Consider the following 20,171-nt stretch of genomic DNA (forward strand, 5'->3'; position numbering starts at 1 on the left):
GTACCGCAAAAAAAAAAAAAAGAAAAAAAGAAAAAGGGAAAACGTCAGACAAACCTAAACTGAGAGACATTCTCAAAGCAACTGAGTAGTTCCCTTCAAAAGTGTCAAGGTCATGAAAAACATGAAGTGCCACAGATTGGAGAAGACTAAGAAGACGTGATGACTAAGACTGGATCCTAAGCTGGATCCTGGAACCAAAAATGAACATTAGTGGAATAACTGGTGAAATTCAAGTAAAGTTTGTAGTGTGAATATTATACTAATGTTCATTCTTTAGTTTTGATAATTGTGCTGTATAAAATGTTAGCATTAGGGGAAGCTGGGTATAGGAGAACCCTACTATATTTGCAACTTTTCTGTAAGTGGAAAAGTATTTGAAAATAAAAAGATTTTTAAATTCACATGAATGCTTTGATATTATATATCATTTTCTGCTTCTCTTTTCCCTGAACTTATATTTGAGATTTGTCTATCAACTAGATTAACTGTTGACTTTATCCCTCCATTGACGTGCATTGTGGTTTTAATTTGCATTTCTCTATGACTAGTGATGTTGAGCCATTTTCATGTGCCTGTTGACTATTTGTATATCTTCTTTTGTGAAGTGTTCAGTTCTTTGGGGGGATGGGTATTCTTTAAAGCTTTCAATATTTATTACCTTTCTAAAGTTGTATCAGTTTATTATTTTCCTGCCAGCAGTATATGAAAATGCCTGTTTCATTATTGTTAGTTTCCATGTTCCCATGCTTATGGTAATTCAACAATGGAAGAATGGAAATATAATTTTCTTTGGCACTTTTTATTCAATATCCTTTCTAACTGTCCATAAAATATTGTCTTACAGAAAAATGGCTAATGGACAAGACCGGGTAGTTACTCTAGTGGACATGGACTGTTTTTTTGTTCAAGTGGAACAGCGGCAAAATCCTCATTTGAGGAATAAACCTTGTGCAGTTGTACAGTACAAATCATGGAAGGGTGGTGGGTATGTATCATAGTTATTGTTGTAACTCTCAACTACTGTTTTAATCCATAAGAATACATGGTACTATGCTAGGTCCTGTTTTTGAGTGTTCTGAACTGCTATGTTTGAGAATGAATAGTAGCATCAGTGACCAAAAAGTTTCTACTATTATGTTTATAACCTCTTCATCATGTTAAATTTTAATTATTTTTGCTTGTGATCATGTAATATTTTTCTGTTCCCCTTTTTTCCTAACCTTAGAATCGTTGCAGTAAGTTATGAAGCTCGTGCATTTGGGGTCACTAGAAACATGTGGGCAGATGATGCTAAGAAGTTATGTCCAGATCTTCTACTGGCACAAGTTCGTGAGTCCCATGGAAAAGCTAACCTCACCAAGTAAGAAGAAAAGCTTGTTTAAGGGGAATGGAAGAGTTGGAAGCATTTCATGAGGCTAGGAACTCACGTTTCTAATTCATTTTATGTAAATAACATCTGAAAAAGTTCCCTTTAGTCAGCTAAATTTTCAGTGTGGAATGAAAACAGATTTTAATATTGCGTTTTAGGAACAGTTCAGAATCATTATTACCTATAATAATTGCTACCCTTAATACTCTTTCAGTTCCTTAATTATTTAAAAATTGGTTGTTATAAGTAAAACTTAATTCCACTTCCCATGTTCTCAGGCCAAAAGTCTAAAATGTTTGAAGTAATTAAATTGACTGTGAAACTAATAAGAGTTTTTCCAGAGAAGGCTGAGTCAAACTCACATTCTAGTGCAATATCTAGAATTATTTGCCAGAATTGAACAGTCCCAAAGAAGCTTAATTTCTCTGTTTTTGAACTGAGCTATCTCTGCCCAGATTTTAGAAAGTTAGCCTTGGAATGAGAGGCATTAGTATAGGCATAGCCAAGTTAGAGGTAGATACAAGCCCAAGTCATTATAATAATCCTAATAGCTAGTGTATAGTGAACATATGTTATATGCCAGGCACTGTGTTTAATTCTTCATTGGCAGTGTCTCTTAAATCTCACATTGTTATAAGGAAGGTTCTAGTATTATCCCCCACCCCCACCCCCCAACACACACAGATGAAGGACCAATTTAGAGAGGTTAAATAATTTAAGTTCACACAGTTAGGAAGTGGAATACTGAGGATTCATTGTCAGATCTCCACGTTCTCACAGTACACTATACTGTGTGGGGTGGTGTGTGTAGGGATCATGCTTTGACTTGGGACTTGAGATATTCCTGAATTCACCTATCAATTAGAAGTCTAAAGGTGGAGTGTCATAGCCAACCTCACATTGGGATTATTGCCAGAAAAGAAGACAGATTTGACTGAAGATTAATACTGTAACCCTAAAGTAGAATTAATTCAGCTAATGGACATATGCTCCGTTGTATTGAGTAGAATTTTATGCTGGGAAAGACAGTGTAACTTCCCAGAAATATAGTTGACTTCAGAGTGTGATTTTGAAAAGCCACATGCCACCAACTTAAAACTGGGTCATTTATTTTACTCTTAAAATCTTCATCAAATAATGAACAAAGGCAGTTTTAGAAAATTTAGGAATAAGTTTGTAAACCAGAGAGTTATTAATAAAGACCTGGTAACTTAAAATTATTATTTTAATAATTAACCTGAGATGCCAGGTTATAAAAATATGATTTGCAGAAACATATATATACTTAGTTTATCAAATATTCTTAAAATACCTTGGAGGGATTTACTTAAGAGTCTGTGAAAGAACACCAACTACTGCAATAGCGCATCCTTTCCTTGCTCTGTATGTGTGTGAGTATATTGTGCTCTCATGCTCTTAGGTACCGGGAAGCCAGTGTGGAAGTGATGGAGGTAATGTCTCGTTTTGCTGTGATTGAACGTGCCAGCATTGATGAGGCTTATGTAGACCTGACCAGTGCTGTACAAGAGAGACTCCAAAAGCTCCAAGGTCAGCCTCTCTCAGCAGACTTGTTGCCAACCACCTGCATTGAAGGGTTGCCCCAAAGCCCTACAACAGCAGAAGGGACTGTTCAGAAAGGTACTTGCATAGCATCATATTGCTTCTGCTTCCTGCCTTTGGAACCTGCTTTGCTTGGTCACACTGCTCCTTCTTGGATTGATTGAAAGGAAACTTAAACTACAACGTGAATGAATCACAAGGACTCACATGGAAGATTATACAAATTCTCTTGTCTTTCCAGGTATATGGATGTTGAGAAGCTGTGAAATCTGTATTAACATCAAGTTTCTCTTTAGACATAACTAGGGCAGGTTAAAGTTATCAGCAGAAGGCTGACTGAGCACTTCCATTATTTGTAGGTTAATTTATATTATTGTAACTTGTTCCATAAGAAGAGTGAGCTTTTTTAAGGGGACCTAAACAACAGGGAGTTGAATTACTCAAAATTTCTAATCAGTTCTCAGGATAATGTCATCGATGGGCTGTTCAAGGCCTCTCTCATTTTACTTTACTTATTTTACTTCTTTTCCCCTTCATAGTGATTCCCCCTTCTCCCTTCCTACCCCACAAACCCTCTGGCACTCACTGATGTATATCTTCTTAAATATGTATATGTCTTTATAAATTGTACAGTGTTGCTTTGTACATGTGCTTTTAATTATTTTTATTTGTCTGCTATTATCATTTTTCATTTATTTTTTATTTATTTATTGAAATATAGTTGATTTACTATTATATTACTTTCAGGGGTACAACATAGTGATTCAATATTTTTATAGATTATACTCCATTTAAAGTTATTACAAAATAATCGCTGCATAATATATCTTTATTGCTTATTTATTTTATGCACAGTATTTTGTATCTCTAAAACCCCTACCCTTATCTTGCCCCTTCCCCTCCCCTCTCCTCTCTGGTAACCACTAGTTTGTTCTCTATATCTGTGAGTCTGTTCCAGTTTTGTTGTATTAATTCATTTATTTTTTAGATTCCACATATAAGTGATAACACAGTATTTGTCTTTGTCTGACATATGTGTGCTTTTAAAACTTGTGCTTTTTAAGCACATGAAAAGGTGCTCACATCACTAATTATTAGAGAAATGCAAATCAAAACTACAATGAGGTATCACCTCACACTGGTCAGAATGGCCATCATCAAAAAATCTACAAACAACAAATGCTGGAGAGGGTGTGGAGAAAAGGGAACCCTCCTACACAGTTGGTGGGAATGTAAATTGGTACAGCCGCTATGGAGAACAGTACGGAGGTTCCTTAAAAAACTAAAAATAGGGCTTCCCTGGTGGCGCAGTGGTTGAGAGACCGCCTGCCGATTCAGGGGACACGGGTTTGTTCCCCGGTCCGGGAAGATCCCACATGCCGCGCAGCGGCTAGGCCCGTGAGCCATGGCCACTGAGCCTGCGCGTCCGGAGCCTGCGCTCCGCAACGGGAGAGGCCACAACAGTGAGAGGCCCGCATACCGCAAAAAAAAAAAAAAAAAAAAAACCTAAAAATAGAACTACCATATTGGGGCTTCCCTGGTGGCGCAGTGGTTGAGAATCCGCCTGCCAATGCAGGGGACACGGGTTTGATCCCTGGTCCGGGAAGATCCCACATACCTTGGAGCAACTAAGCCCATGTGCTACAACTACTGAGCCTGTGCTCTGGAGCCCGCAAGCCACAATTACTGAGCCTGTGTGCTGCAACTACTGAAGCCTGTGCACCTAGAGCCCATGCCCCACAACAAGAGAAGCCACCATGGTAAGAAGCTGTGCACCACAACGAAGAGTAGCCCCCGCTTGCTGCAACTAGAGAAAGCCCATGTGCAGCAATGAAGACCCAACACAGCCAAAAATAAATAAAGTTAAAAAAAGAAGTTATTAAAAAAGAAAAAGAGAACGACCATATGACCCAGTAATCTCACTCCTGGGCATATACCCAGAGAAAACCATAATTCAAAAATATACATGCACCCTAGTGTTCATTGCAGCACTATTTACAATAGCCAGGACATGGAAGCAACCTAAATGTCCATCAACAGAGGAATGGGTAAAGAAGATATGGTACATATATACAATGGAATATAACTCAGCCATAAAAAAGAACAAAATAATGCCATTTGCAGCAATATGGATGGACCAAAAAAAAGGGTACAAATGAACTTCTGTACAAAACAGAAGTAGTGTTATGGATGTAGAAAACAAACATGGTTACCAGGGGATAAGGTGGTGGGGGAGGGATAAACTGGGAGATTGGGATTGACATATACACACTACTATATATGAAATAGATAATAAGAACCTGCTGTATAGCACAGGGAACTCTACTCAATACTCTGTAATGACCTGTATGGGAGAAGAATCTAAAAAAAAGAGAGTGGATATATGTATATGTGTGACTGATTCACTTTGCTGTACACCTGAAACTAACACAACATTGTAAATTAACTATACTCCAATAAAAATTTAAAAAAAAGATGCAGTTGAGTATAAACTGCATTAATTTGCTGTGAAACAATGTTTAAAAAATTTGTGCTTTTTAATTACATGATAGTACTTATTATAGGTCTCATTTTTAAATTTTCTTTCATTGCTGATTTTATACATCTATTCATGTAGTTGTATTTATGTGTAATTGATTGCTTTTAATTGCAGCATAATCCGTGGTATGGATCTACCATGTTTACAGACCCTTCTACTGATGAGCTCATTGGTTGCTTCTCACGTCCTTCTGTTTATATGATGAATGTCCTCATTAATCCTCTTTTGGACATATTCAAGGGTTTCTCTGGGAAGTATTTTCAGGAGTGGACTCCTAGATTATAGGGTATACACATACACTTAGTTTTACTAAATACTGCCAAATTGCTCCCCAGAATAACTGTAACAATTTGCCCTACCTCTGACAGTACACAAGAATTCCTGTTTCCTCCATATCCTCACCAGCAATTGGTATTATCTAATATTTTAAAGTACCTGCCAATGTGATGGCTATAAAGGGGTATTTTATGTTTTGGGGTTTGTTTTAATTTATACTTCTCTTTACTAATTGAGTTTGAGCTTCTCTTCATATACTTGTTAGCCAATTGAGTTTCTACTTTTGTGAATTGCTTATTTATAATCTTCCAATTTTTCATTGGATTTCTGCCTTTTTTGGGGGGGAAGAGCTCCTTGTGTATCCTAGTTGTTGGTCCCTTGTCTATTTTTGACTCTTTAAATATCTTTTCCCAAGTCTGTCATCCATTAACTTTGTTTATGCTGTACTTTGTTGAACAAATTCTTTTAGTCCTTCAGTTTTTCACCTTATGGTTTGTGCATTTTGAATCTCATTTTAGACATCCATTTCTACCAGATGTTCCTAAAGACATTTTTCTACATTTTCTTCTATTTGCCTTATAGCTTATTTTTAGGTATTTCAGCTATATGGAGTTTACCTTTATTTGATTTAAGGTAGGGAGCCACCTTAGTTATTATTCTTATAGTGAGTCAGTTTTCCCAACAATTATTTATTAATAATCCATTCTTTCTCAACTTATATATCAGTGGGTCTGTTTCTGTAGTGTCTCATTAGTGTCTGCTTCTGCTTCAGAAACATTATTTTTATTAGGTTGTAGTATGTCATAATATTTGATAAGGACTCCCCTCTGCTTTTGTTTTTCAAAATTGTCTTGGCTATTTATGCACCTTTATTGTTCAATATATGTTTTAGAATACATTAGTTTAATTCTTCAAAAAATCCTGGGAGTTACATTAAATTTATGTATTTAGAGAGGATAGTTATCTTAATGCTAAGTTATCCCATCCATAAACATTTCACTAATTTTTTAGGTCTTCATTTATGTCCCTTTTAGTGATTTTTGTTTATTTTTTAAAATTTATTTTATTGAAGTATAGTTGATTTACAATGTGTTAATTTCTGCTGTACAGCAAAGTGATTCAGTAAGACATATATATAATTCCTTTCATATTGTTTTCCTTTATAGTTTATCACAGGATGTTGAATATAGTTCCCTGTGCTATACAGCAGGACCTTGTTGTTTATCCATTCTATACACTATAATAGTTTCTATCTAATAATCCCAAACTCCCAATCCATGCCTCCCCCTGCCCTTGACAACCACAGGTCTGTTCTCTATGTCTGTAGGTCTGTTTCTGTTTTATAGATAAGTTCATTTGTGTCATATTTTAGATTCCACATACCTTTTAGTGATTAAAAAAATTTTTTTTAAATAATTTTTTGGAAGAAGTTGCTTTTATTTTTTTAATATTTATTTATTAATTTAGGCTGTGCCAGGTCTTAGTTGCGGCACGCGGGATCTTTGTTGCGCCATGTTTAGTTGCGGCATGTGGGATCCTTAGTTGCTGCATGAGGACTACTTAGTTGTGGCATGTGGACTACTTAGTTGCGGCATGCACTCATAGTTGCAGCGTGCATGTGGAATCTAGTTCCCCGACCAGGGATTGAACCCGGGCCCCCTGCATTGGGAGTGAGGAGTCTTACCCACTGGACCACCAGGGAAGTCCCCCTTTTAGTGATTTTTTTTAATTAAAATTTTTGATTTATATTTCTGCCTCTTCTGAAATCTAGAATCCAGTATGTTTTCCTTTTTCTTTCTCATCTAAACTTTTAATTGATGTAATATACATAAAGTATATAAATTGTACGTGTACACCTTGAGTGATTTCACAAAGTAAACCCACTTCTGTAAGCAGCACCCAGATCAAAAAACGTCAGAATTCTAGAAGCCACCCTTGGCTACCCTCCCAGTCATTATCTATTCCTCTCCCCTCTCTCCTATATAACCACTGTCCTGATTTCTATTTAGCTTATTTTTGAACTGTATAAAATTGAAATTATGCAGTATATACTTGAGTCTGGCTTCATTCACTCAACATTGTCTTTGTGAGATTCATCCATTCTGTTGTACATAGTTGAGTTTCTGTAGTATTCCATTGTATGAAAATACCACAATTTACCCATTCTACTGTTGATGGATATTTGGGTTTCTTCCAGTTTTGGACCACTAAATAGTGCTGCTATGAACATTTTTGTAAATATCTTTTAGTGTATGCATTTCTGTTGAGCATATGACTAGAAGTGCTCAGTTATGGGGTTTGTCTGTATTCAGCTTTAGTTTGCCTGTACTCAGCATTAGTAGATACTACCAAAAGGTTTCCAAAATGGTTATACTGATTTATAATTCCACTAGCGGTATATGAGAGTTCTAGTTGTTCCACATCTTTTTCAACACCTGCTTTTTTCTCTTTTGCTTTTTAGCCATTTTGATGAGTGTATAGTGATATATTATGGTTTTAGTCTGCGTGTTCCTGGTGTTAATGAACTTGAACACCTTTTTGTAAGTTGATGACCATTCTTCTTTCATGAAATGCCTGTTTAAGTATTTGCCCATTTTTTTGGTTTAATTGTCTTATCCATCTATAGGACTTCTTTATGTATTCTGGATGTGAGTCATTGTCAAATATATGTATTGCAACATCTTCTGGTTTGTGGCTTGTTTTTCACTCTCTTTTTTATTTTTTTTTATTTTTTTGGCCACGCCGTGCGGCATGTGGGATTCCAGTTCCCCAGCCAGGGATTGAACCCGTGCCTCGTGCAGTGGAAGCGTGGAGCCCTAACCATTGGACTGCCAGGGAATTCTCTTGTTTTTTACTCTCTTAATGGTGGCTTTTGATGAACAGAGTCTCTTAATTTTAATTTGGTCCAGTTTGTCTTTTTTTTTTCTTTATGGATAGTATTTTTTAAGGTCTTCTTTACCTATTCAAGATCATGAAGAAACTCTCCTATATTATTTTAGAAGCTTTATAGTTTTGCCTTTTACATTTAGATTTACTATCCATTATGTGTGTGTCTGCAGGATGTGAGGTAGGGATCAAGATTCCTTTTTTTTATTACATGAGTATCCAATTATAATATCCTTATTAAAGCTTTACTTTTTTCTATAAAGGTCTTGTGCATTCATTATGTTAGTTCCTAGATGCTTTAATTTTTTTTAATTGCCATTACGATTTTGTGTTTTTTTTCTATTCTCCACTTGGTTATTGATGTGTAGGAGAATAAGTGATTTTTTTTTGGTAAGCTTATCTTTGTTTACTTTATCTGCCTGACAAAAACTTGAGATATAATCTGAATGAAAGTGCTTTAATAAAATGTACTTGATGGCTAAAAATATTTTCTTAGGGATTTCCCTGGCGGTTCAGTGGTTAAGACTACTGCAGGGGTCACGTGTTCGATCTCTGGTTGGGGAAGTTCTGCATGCTGCGTGGTGTGGCCAAAAAAAAAAAATTTCTTAGACTAGAATTAAATTAGGGCAATTAAAACTTGCTTTTATGATAATATTAGATTATGATAGTTCTAGATACCAGGTAGAAAAGAATCTGGGTCTTATTATTTTTTTAAATCAAAATATTATGAAAGTGGAATTCAGCTGGATTTCACAGAGCAAAGATTCTGTGTCTAGAGGCTTTTTAACACCTTTTCATACACATTTTCTAGTACTTATGATAATGGCTATATTCAAAACAATGTATCTATTCTCCCCTTCATTTGTAACATGCACTTTAGCTTTATTTTGTAACATTATTCTTATTTATTTTAAAAATTAATTAATTTTTTATTTATTTACTTTTGGCTACATTGGGTCTTCGTTGCTGTGCATGGGTTTTGTCTAGTTGGGGTGAGCGGGGGCTACTCTTCATTGCGGTGCGCAGGCTTCTCACTGCGGTGGCTTCTCTTGTTGCGGAGCACAGGCTCTAGGCAGGCTCAGTAGTTGTGGCACATGGGCTGAGTTGCTCCGCGGCATGTGGAATCTTCCCAGACCAGGGATCGAACCCGTGTTTCCTGCACTGGCAGGCAGATTCTTGGGGATCTTCCCGGACCTGGGCATGAACCCGTGTCCCCTGCATCGGCAGGCGGATTCAACCACTGCGCCACCAGGGAAGCCCCCCAACATTATTCTTATTTAGAAGAGCTCTTTTTGTAAAAATCTTTGAATGTTGGATGTTAACCAAAAGGATACAAATCTATAGCAAGTTAACTTCTTGGGGGACTTGTAAGGGCAATATGTTATTACTTGTGGAAACAATACAGATTTGTTCAGAAAAAGCTCCAAGAGTGTTTAGCTTATTTCTAGTTACAGTGGTGAATTTTCCATGGGTTCCATGTTTTAAAGTAAGATGTAAGATATTAAAGTTTAGTTTTTCTGTCACCAGTTGTATGATGCCTTTTAATATGTTGTATTGAAGGGTAGAGGTGGAACTACCCAGGGAAGCTTATGGGAAGGACCGTTGAGGAATTATTTTATTCTCTGATCCTGATAGCAGAGTTTATCAAGGTGGAGGCTGCAGATCTTTTAGTTCTTTAGGGAGAATACAATGGACAATGTAATGTGCCACTTAAAGGAGGCAAAGTTATGGTACATTTGCCTTTATTGATTTATTATTATTATTCTGGGATCAGAGTAAAGAAGGGTTTTTTGGTTTTGTTTTTTGTGCTGTGTTTTTGTTGTTGTTGGGTTTTGGGGGGGGTTGTTTTTAAAGGCAAATCTATTGATTATTTTTGACTGCATTGGGTCTTTGTTTCTGTGCGCAGGTGTCCTCTAGTTGTGGCAAGTAGGGGCTACTCTTCGTTGAGGTGCGTGGGCTTCTCAATGCAGTGGTTCCTCTTGTGGAGCACGGGCTCTAGGCACATGGGCTTCAGTAGTTGCAGCACACGGGCTCAGTAGTTGTGGCATGTGGGCCCTAGAGCCTGCGGGCTTCAGCAGTTGTGGCGCATGAGCTCAGTGGTTGCAGTGCATGAGCTCTAGGGTGTGTGGGCTTCAGCAGTTGTGGGTCGCAGGCCTAGTTGCTCCATGGCATGTGGGATCTTCCCAGACCAGGGCTTGAACCCGTGTCCCCTGCATTGGCAGGCAGATTCTTAACCACTGCACCACCAGGGAAGTCCTGTTATTGTTTTTTTTCTTTCTTTCTTTCTTTTTTTGTTGGGGGGGGCTTAGCTTTGTGCACTACATTTTACTGTGTAGCTAATTTTTTAAAATAAACATTTGGAATTGGTTTTATAATACTTTATTATTTCCTTCCTTCTGCTGACTTTAGGTTTTGTTTGTTCTTCTTTTTCTAATTCTCATAGGTAGTAGGTTAGATTGTTTATTTGAGATTTTTCTGGGTTTTTCTTTGGGTTTTTTTTTTTTTTGGCTGCGCCGCACAGTATGTGGAATCTTAGTTCCCAACCAGGGATTGAATCCACGCCCCCTGCAGTGGAAGCGCAGAATCTTAACCACTGGACCGCCAGGGAAGTCCCCGAGATTTTTCTTGTTTTTTTTTGAGGAAGGCCTATATCTCTATGAACTTCCCTCTTAGGACTGCTTTTGCTGTATCCCATAGATATTGTGTGGTTATGTTTGGTTTTATAGTACTTTAAATTATTTGCTGTTTAAGGGTTTTTTTGAAGGTTATATGCCCTTTTGAAAATCTGTTGAAAGCTGTGGACCCTTGCTTGCCTCAGAAAAATACATATCTACATGTAAGACAGTTTTGCATGTAGTTTTTAGGAGATTCACAGACCCAGTGAAACCTACATACCTCAGAATAAGAACTATTATTATACGTTACATTGGTTTTGGAGGGCAACTCATTGTTGAAGAGCTCTCTGGTGAAGATGATGGTACATACCTTTGTTGGTGGTCAAATGTTACTTCAAATGGACATGCTCCTCTTCTATACCTATCTTTCTTACATTTTTATATAAAATGCCAGTGTTTTAAAGAAATCTTATTTCTGTATGAGGAAATAACAGGTATTCATATATGAAGGAAGAAGTTGCTTTATTGTGTCTAGTTTAAATATTAAGCTTCGAGATGCAGTGTTATCATCTTATTATTTAGAGTGCTCAGAATAGTACAATGTCTAGGAAATGATTTATGATGATATATCATACTCCTGAGTCTTCATATGATGTGTGTAATAAAAAAAAAACACCTCATAACAGAAATTAGCTGATCTAAGTGCATATACCCTCCCAGAAATTGTTTTTCATGGATGTGACATATTTCAAAGCTAGGAAAAAGAGTCGAGGTATTTGTGATGTTTTTTACTGAAGTTCCCATTCAGCTTTACCATCGTGCCTCTTAATGGGTCTTACTCAGCCATGCTGCATTTGCAACTTTGTTTTTTCTGTTTCTGAAATAGTAATGTGTGTGGAAAGTTTAAGTAGTAAGATTAATTAAAAATAATACTCAAAAATTGCCAGAGTGAAAACTTACCCTTCAGGGCCATTTTGTAACTGGTTTGTGTTAGCTAAAGAACTCATTTGTTCTCAGTTTTCTTCCTCTTAATTCATTTATTTCTAAGCAAGTATTGAACATGTGAATGCATATAATAAGAAACAGTTGTGTAGTGGTATAAAAAAATATAAATCAACTGTCAGGGATTTCCCTGGAGGTCCAGTGGTTAAGACTCTGCACTTCCACTGCAGGGGGCATGAATTTGATCACTGCAGGGAACTAAGATCCCCGCATACCACCCAGAGCAGCCAAAAAAAAGATGATAATGATAATAATAATAAAAATAAAATAAAAAATTTAAAAAATAAATCAATCAACTGCCAAAGTTGAGAGCTGTAAGAGTTGGCTAGACTCCTTGCAGGCTTTGACGAAGAAGCTGCCATACTGTAAGAAGGCCTTTGGAGAAGCCCCCATGGCTATGCTCTGAGAGCTGCCCTCTGCTGACAGCCAGCAAGAAAATGGGGACCTCAATCCTACAGCCACAAGATGATAAATTTTTTAATATTAATTTATTTTTATTTATTTATTTATTTTTGGCTGCGTTGGGTCTTCGTTGCTGCGCGTGGGCTTTCTGTAGATGCAGCGAGTGGGGTCTACTCTTTGTTGCTGTGTGTGGGCTTCTCTTGCTGTGGAGCACGGGCTCTAGGGGCGCGGGCTCAGTAGTTGTCGTGGCTCACGGGCTCAGTAGTTGTGGCTCGCGGGCTCAGTAGTTGTGGCTCGCCAGCTCTAGAGCGCAGCCTCAGTAGCTATAGCACACAGACTTAGTTGCTCCGTGGCATGTGGGATTTTCCTGGACCAGGGATCGAACCCACGTCCCCTGCATTGGCAGGCGGATTCTTAACCACTTTGGGAAGTCCCCAAGATGATAAATTCTGCCAACAACCAGAGGGAGCTTGAAAGGCACTAATCAGCTCAAAGCACAGAGGAAGGTACACCCGTTACCAGTATAGGAACTTCTCTTTTGTAGTTATGGTCCCTAAAGTTGTGGGCCATAGCTAGTGGTTTATCAGTTTAATCCCGAAGTTTTGGCACAAATTACCAGTGCTCACTCTTACAACAGTTCTAGTCAAATGCAGGTGACGTGCCCATGTTTATAGAAAATCCTAGGGAATCTACTGCCCACCCCCAAAAAACAAGAACCTAGAATAAGTGAGATTAGCAAGGTTGCAGGGGACAAAGTCAATATGCAAAAATTGATTGTATTTCTGTATATTAAAATTTAAAATGGGAAGTTGAAATTTAAAAAGCAATAGCATTAAAACCATAAAATTATTAGATATATTTAACAATATATGTGGAAAAACTAGTTCAGTGAAAACTACAAAACATCACTGACAAATTAAAGATGAAATCAATGAAGAGACCATGCTCATGGATTGAAAGATTAAATAATATTAGAGTTCAAATCTCCCCAAAATGACCTACAGATTCATTGCATTCCCTCCAAAATCCCAGCAGGATTTTATAGAAATTGATAAACTGATTCTAAAATTTGTATGGAAATGCAAAGGATGTGGAATAGCCAGACAATTTTGAAAAAGAACTAAGTTTGAAGACTTAACACTACCTGATTTTTAAGAGTTGACTATAAATTTATGGGGACTTCCCTGGTGGTCCAGTGGTTAAGATTTTGCACTTCCACTGCTGGGGGCACGGGTGTGATCCCTGGTCGGGGAACTAAGATCCCACATGCCGCACGGTGCAGCCAAAAACAAACAAACAAAAACCACAAACAAAGAAGTCTGAGGTGGCCTAGGCAGGAATGAAGAAAAGCTGAATAAAATATGGTGGGTTGCAATGGATATGTGAAATATTTTGAAGTGGGCTTTGGTAACTAAATAACTATAATAAAGGGGAATAAAAGAAAAGAAGCCAAGGGACTTACCTGGTGGTGCAGTGTTTAAGAATCCTCCTGCCATCGAAGGGGACATGGGTTCGAGCCCTGGTCCATGAAGATCCCACATGCCAAGGAGCAACTAAGCCCGCGTACTGCAACTACTGAAGCCCGCCTGCCTAGAGCCCGCGCTCTGCAACGAGAAGCCACCGCAATGAGAAGCCCGTGCACTGCAACGAAGAGTAGCGCCCGCTTGCTGTAACTAGAGAAAGGCCGTGTGCAGCAATGAAGACCCAAGGCAGCCAAAAATAAAAATAAATAAATTAATTAATTAAAAAAAAAAAGAAGCCAATATTAGATTTTAAACCTTTAAGAGAAATAGGGAGTTGTTTGGGAAAGAGAACCTTTGGGGAGAAAGATATAATAAAGGTTGACTTTAGTAGTATTTTGTTTGATACTGTAATGAAAAATTCAAGAAGACTTTTTCTGTAGGGAGGTAGAAATAAGGGATTAAAGTTAAGAGTTTGGGGATAGAGATTAAGATTTGCATGTACTTAGCGTAAGCAAATTGAAACATAAGCCAGTACCAGTTCACCGAGAGAAAAAGCATATATACAGAGAAGAGGAGAACGTTGCTCCGTATCTGCAGTTAGGGTGTTAGAGGAGGGAGATAGACCAGCAAAGGACAGAAACAGCAGTCCTCAATAGCTGGAAAATGCTTCCTTTTATGTGCTCATCTTCCTCCTCTTCTCCATATATGTGACCCTTCACTCTACCTCTCCAAGATATTTTGAATTTTCTTGCCTTGTTCATACCTCATTACAGCCTCTTTAAAACAGCATGTGTATATTTCCTAACTTCCTTGTTATATAATACTTTTAAAATGTTTTTCAAAACTGTGACTAGTTCTAAATTGGATAGTAAGGTATTTTCAAAGCCCTAAGGTACAAAGCTACTTCTAATTTAAATAGTTTGTCAAGAGAATAAATCTTCTAGTGCTTCTGATTGGACTTAAGCTATTCAACTGGAACCAGTCTCTAAAAATACATAAATGCTAACTTAAGTTTATACTGAAGCGTGCGATAATCTGAATATTTTCTATTTGAGTAACTTAATAGAATTCTTGGTGATGTGCAAGGGAAGTTGGAAGAAGAAAGTTCAAAAACTGGAGAGAGAAAACAGATGTACTTTTATTTATTTATTTATTTTATTTTTTATTTTTTTTGGCGGTACAAGGACCTCTCACTGTTGTGGCCTCTCCCGTTGCGGAACGCAGGCTCCGGACGCGCAGGCTCAGTGGCCATGGCTCACGGGCCCAGCCGCTCCGCGGCATGTGGGGTTGCGGAGCACAGGCTCCGGACGCACAGGCGCAGCGGCCATGGCTCACGGGCCCAGCAGCTCCGCGGCATGTGGGATCTTCCCGGACCGGGGCACGAACCCGTGTCCCCTGCATCGGCAGGCGGATTCTCAACCACTGCGCCACCAGGGAAGCCCCCAGATGTACTTTTAAATCATTACTCATGAAAGACAATACAAAATATTTGTTGCTTATTACAGCTTATGAGGTTCAGCCTATGCTAGGAGATAAGGCTGCTAGAATTGGTATGAAGGAGAAATTGATCTCTGTTGTGATACTGAATAGTCTTCTAAAACGGCTGCCATTTTTGGTGAAAACCTACATATGTAAAGTACCTGAAATCTAAGCATTTCTGCATTAGATAACACAAATAAAACCCCGATTTAAAAAAAAAAGAAGTCTAACTGTTACCTCTCAACTTTTTCAGAGGAAATGCGAAAACAAGGCTTATTGCAATGGCTTGATTCTCTTCAGACTGATAACACCACCTCTCCAGACCTACAGCTCACTGTGGGAGCAGTGATCGTGGAGGAAATGAGAGCAGCCATAGAGAGGCAGACTGGTTTTCAGTGTTCAGCCGGGATTTCACACAATAAGGTGAAGGCTAATAGTAGATTTCAAAGAGAAACACAGATATCTGTAGTGAAACACAGCAGGCATAGAAAAAAAAAAAAAAAAAAAAGAAAAACAAAACAAAAAACAAACAGCCAGGATAGATATGAGTGGGGCATTTAAATCATTACACATATACTTTGAAATGGGTTTCTACTTAAACTTCATGGTGAAGACCAAATAAAAACCTAAGTAATTCTTTAACATGGGAATTGACATTGCACATGTACTTTCCTAAGAAGCAGGCTGAAAATTTTGCTGGAAATGGTTATTTACATAGTTGTATCCACAGTATTTCCTTAATGACTGAACTATCCAAAGAAAGGAGGAGGCAGGACTTCCCTGGTGGTCCAGTGATTGGGACTTGGTGCTTTCACTGCCAGGGGCCCTGGGTTCAATCCCTGGTCAGGGGACTAAGATCCTGCAAGCAAACAAAGAAAGGAGGAGGCTAGCAGGAACATTTCTTTTCTTTTCAGTTGCTGAATTTTCTAGTATTATCTCACTTCTTATGTGGAGTTCTGGGTGTTCTATGCTTTTGTTCTGTGCTTTCTGATTAAACTGCAGTGTGGCCTTGGGATCTTCATCCCCTTTGGTGTAGACTCAGTAGTTGGGCAGTGGCTGATTATTCCTAGTTACTGCCTTCTCTCCCTCACTCAAGAAGAGGAAAGTTCCGCACTGCTCAGCTTGTGGGATCTTAGTTCCCCAACCAGGGATTAAACCCCAGCCCACAGCAGTGAGAGCACCGAGTCCTAACCACTGGGCCGCCAGGGAATTCCCAAGAAGAGGAAAGTTGCCAAACTACTCAGTAGAGTTTTGGGGTTTTTTTTTTTCTGGTTAGGTGGAGGGAGGGGAAACAAAAGTCTCAATGCAGTGATTTAAACTAGACTAAATGTGGCCTAGTAGAAGTTTCAGAGAATCTCTCCAATGAATTTGAAGAGTGATTTTATATTTTTCCTACCAATTATAAGTTGTTAAATGATACCACTGAAGTACCTTATTCTTTAAAAAGACTTCTCAAGGGTTTTTTTCATTTTGAAGTCTTATTTAGTATAAGAAGATGTTTGCTATTAGACAATGATTTCGAGCCCAGTCTTTATCACAGATACTAAATGATGGTAATCTGTATTAAATCTGGGACTCAAAATGGACTAACCATTAATCAAGAAATGTATATAAATGGAGTAGGGTAAAATGAGTTTGTTTTAGCATTTTCATATGGACATACTAAGAAATGCATCTTAAGTCTCTTCTGTAGCTTCTCTACTTTTTCACCCTCTTGAAGTAGGAAAACCTTAAGGAATAGACGAGGGTGGAATAAATGACTAAAGAAAGACTGAGAATGGAAGATGTGGAAAGAACAATGAGGATATGAGGATATGAGGATAATGATAGTGGGTCACGTTTTCCACTGTGGATATTGTGGGACACCAAGCTTTGGAGATGTCTTGAGTTTCTGGTTTTGTTTTTGTTTTTATCGTGGAAACCATTAGTTACAGCCCTTAAGCTGTGCCTTGTGTATGCGTGTATATGTGTGTGTTAATATTCACCAACTGTGTGTGTAGGTGTTGACAGTAATGGGGTTTTTATACTTTCCATGCTCCAGGTTCTGGCAAAGCTGGCCTGTGGACTAAACAAGCCCAACCGGCAGACCCTGGTCTCACATGGGTCAGTCCCACAGCTCTTCAGCCAAGTGCCTATTAGCAAAATGTAAGTATTCAGGGAGCACCTTAGATTTCACTTCTATTTATGTGAAGGCCCTCTCTGGTTGTAGTTTCTTCTGTTCCTTAAGGATTGGAGCCAGGGAAAATAGGTACCATGGGGACAGGAGGGAGATGACACAGAAAATTTTACAAACATACTGAGATTTTTTTCTTAATGAACTTTCAATTCCGGATTATCTGTGGAAGATACTTAATCCTGAATTTTAAAAAATGAACTGTTTTTTAGCCATATGTTTAACTTCCTTCTAGGTTTTTTACTCAAGCCTGTTACTAAATAACAAATAGGAATTTTACTTCTTTTCTTTGTTCTACTAGCATATCAAGCTGTTCAGGGCTACTGAATTGCTCCCAAGTAAAATTAATAACTAGGTTGTGCATACCAATAGTGTGTCCTTGACAAGGGCTTATAATATTGTTGAAGGGACAAGATATAACTGTTCAAAGCAATAGTGAAAGTGCTATCATCAAGACTATATGTGAGTAACTGCCAAATGAATTGTACAGGTAGTTACCAAAGTTCATGAAAGTCATCTGAGAAGGACTTATGAAAAAGGCATGGGATTTTGTTTTGAGATTGGCACAATTCGGAGAGTCAGATGAGAATAGAAGAGAAATACCAATTTGGAGACTGTTTTGAGCACCAAGAGGGAGAAAATACAAGATATTTCCAGTGAACTGGGACCATGTTGAGGAAGATAAGTGATTGAAAAAGGACTGAACAGAGAGGTTGAGGACAGATTATTAGACATCTCAAAGGCCAAGCTGAAGAGGTTTTTTTTTTTTTTTTACTATATTCTTAAATATAAAAGGTTTTAGCTATGGAAGGGGTTTGTTTTGGAGTTGGAATTTTAATCCCTAAATGGGACAGTAGATTCTGTACAATTGAAAGTTTTATACACAGTTGACTTGATAACTAATGACTTTACCCTTGTGTTTATGCTATGGTTAATCTTCTTCCCAGGCCCTAACTTCCACAGTACTGAATTCCCAGAGTCATCTAGTCTTATGCTAGAAAATCAATAGTTTACAGGACCAATGTGTGTTCTCATTTTCCCTGAACTTTCTGGAGAGCTTCTTATACAGGCAAAATGTTTTGTATCTACTGCTAACTAGATATTTATGATGTGACCTATAAATCTTTTGTCTTTTTTTGGTTGTTGTTAGCCGTAATCTTGGAGGAAAGCTAGGGGCTTCTGTCATTGAAATCCTGGGGGTAGAATACATGGGAGAACTGACCCAGTTCACTGAATCCCAGCTCCAGAGTCATTTTGGGGAGAAGAATGGGTAAGTGATTCCTAATACTTTTCAATCATAACCTTTATGGATATGCTAAATTCAAATGTAGACAAGAGCATCAGGTAAAATATAGACCTATCTTTAGGTTAATATTGCTCAAGATAATTGCATTGGTTCTTTTGCTTTAAAATATTAAATCATTATAACCTATTAGTCTAGTTTTTTTCACGTGCCTAAATAGGTTGGTAGATAGGGACTGTTACTTTGAAGCTCTGATATATACATGTACAACATTTATGTGTGCTAAGATGCTGTTGTTCTCACTTTGAAGCTCTGATATATACATGTACAACATTTATGTGTGCTAAGATGCTGTTGTTCTCTTAAAAATCCTTGTACTTATGCTTAGTAAGTACCAAAAATACTTGGGGATATGAAATCTGTGGCTCAGTTGGCACTTTTCCAAAAATACAAATGATGACTTGGCTTTAGAAAGCATAATGTGTTCTCCTTGGCAATTTATCATTACTGGAATTCATTGGGAAGGGCAAGGATTCTGTTACGGGTGAGGTGTACTTAATTTTGAACAAATTTTTTCTTTTTCATGGAAGGGATAAAAGGTAGTATAAAATAGGTATTTTGTTTTAACAAGAATAATCATTTGCTTTCACCTTAAACTTTTTTGCTGGTTTTATTAGATCTTGGCTATATGCCATGTGCCGGGGGATTGAACATGATCCAGTTAAAGCCAGGCAAATACCCAAAACCATTGGCTGCAGCAAGAACTTCCCAGGAAAAACAGCTCTGGCTGCTCGGGAACAGGTAGGCAGACATTCTTGACAGAACATTGCCTCTTTTAAGGGAGTTGGTGGGTAGGTTTTGGTAGCTGTGGAAAGTTAGATGGGACCTTTATGCTGTAAAATATGAAGGAAATAGAAGGTTTTTTGTGTGCTGAAATTGATTAGTTTAACTTGGGATATTTTTATTATTATTATTTTTTCCCTTTCTTCCATATAAAAAGAAATCGAATGGAGCTGATTGAAGTTCAAAATGGAATTACTCCTTTTTTTTTTTTTTTGTGGTACTCGGGCCTCTCACTGTTGTGGCCTCTCCCGTTGCGGAGCACAGGCTCCGGACGCGCAGGCTCAGCGGCCATGGCTCACGGGCCTAGCCGCTCCACGGCAT

General features: G+C 38.0%; 1 protein-coding gene across 2 annotated transcripts in view; it reads left to right on the top strand.

The window, feature by feature from the left end:
- The window catches only part of POLH (DNA polymerase eta), a 30,768-nt gene that overhangs the window by 1,624 nt on the left and 8,973 nt on the right, over window positions 1–20,171 (top strand). The window contains exons 2-8 of one of the 2 annotated variants that reach the window (XM_007107582.4): window positions 845–985; window positions 1,226–1,360; window positions 2,790–3,007; window positions 15,845–16,014; window positions 17,633–17,736; window positions 18,915–19,034; window positions 19,685–19,808. In XM_007107582.4, coding sequence (XP_007107644.2) covers window positions 849–985; window positions 1,226–1,360; window positions 2,790–3,007; window positions 15,845–16,014; window positions 17,633–17,736; window positions 18,915–19,034; window positions 19,685–19,808 — 1,008 coding nt within the window. In that variant the 5' untranslated portion in view covers window positions 845–848. Of the gene's footprint in view, window positions 1–844; window positions 986–1,225; window positions 1,361–2,789; window positions 3,008–15,844; window positions 16,015–17,632; window positions 17,737–18,914; window positions 19,035–19,684; window positions 19,809–20,171 lie in introns of those variants that run through there. The other variant, XM_024121920.2, reaches the window with a different exon arrangement.

The sequence above is a fragment of the Physeter macrocephalus genome, chromosome 18, assembly GCF_002837175.3.
Source record: "Physeter macrocephalus isolate SW-GA chromosome 18, ASM283717v5, whole genome shotgun sequence".
In the NCBI taxonomy this organism is placed as follows: domain Eukaryota; kingdom Metazoa; phylum Chordata; class Mammalia; order Artiodactyla; family Physeteridae; genus Physeter; species Physeter macrocephalus.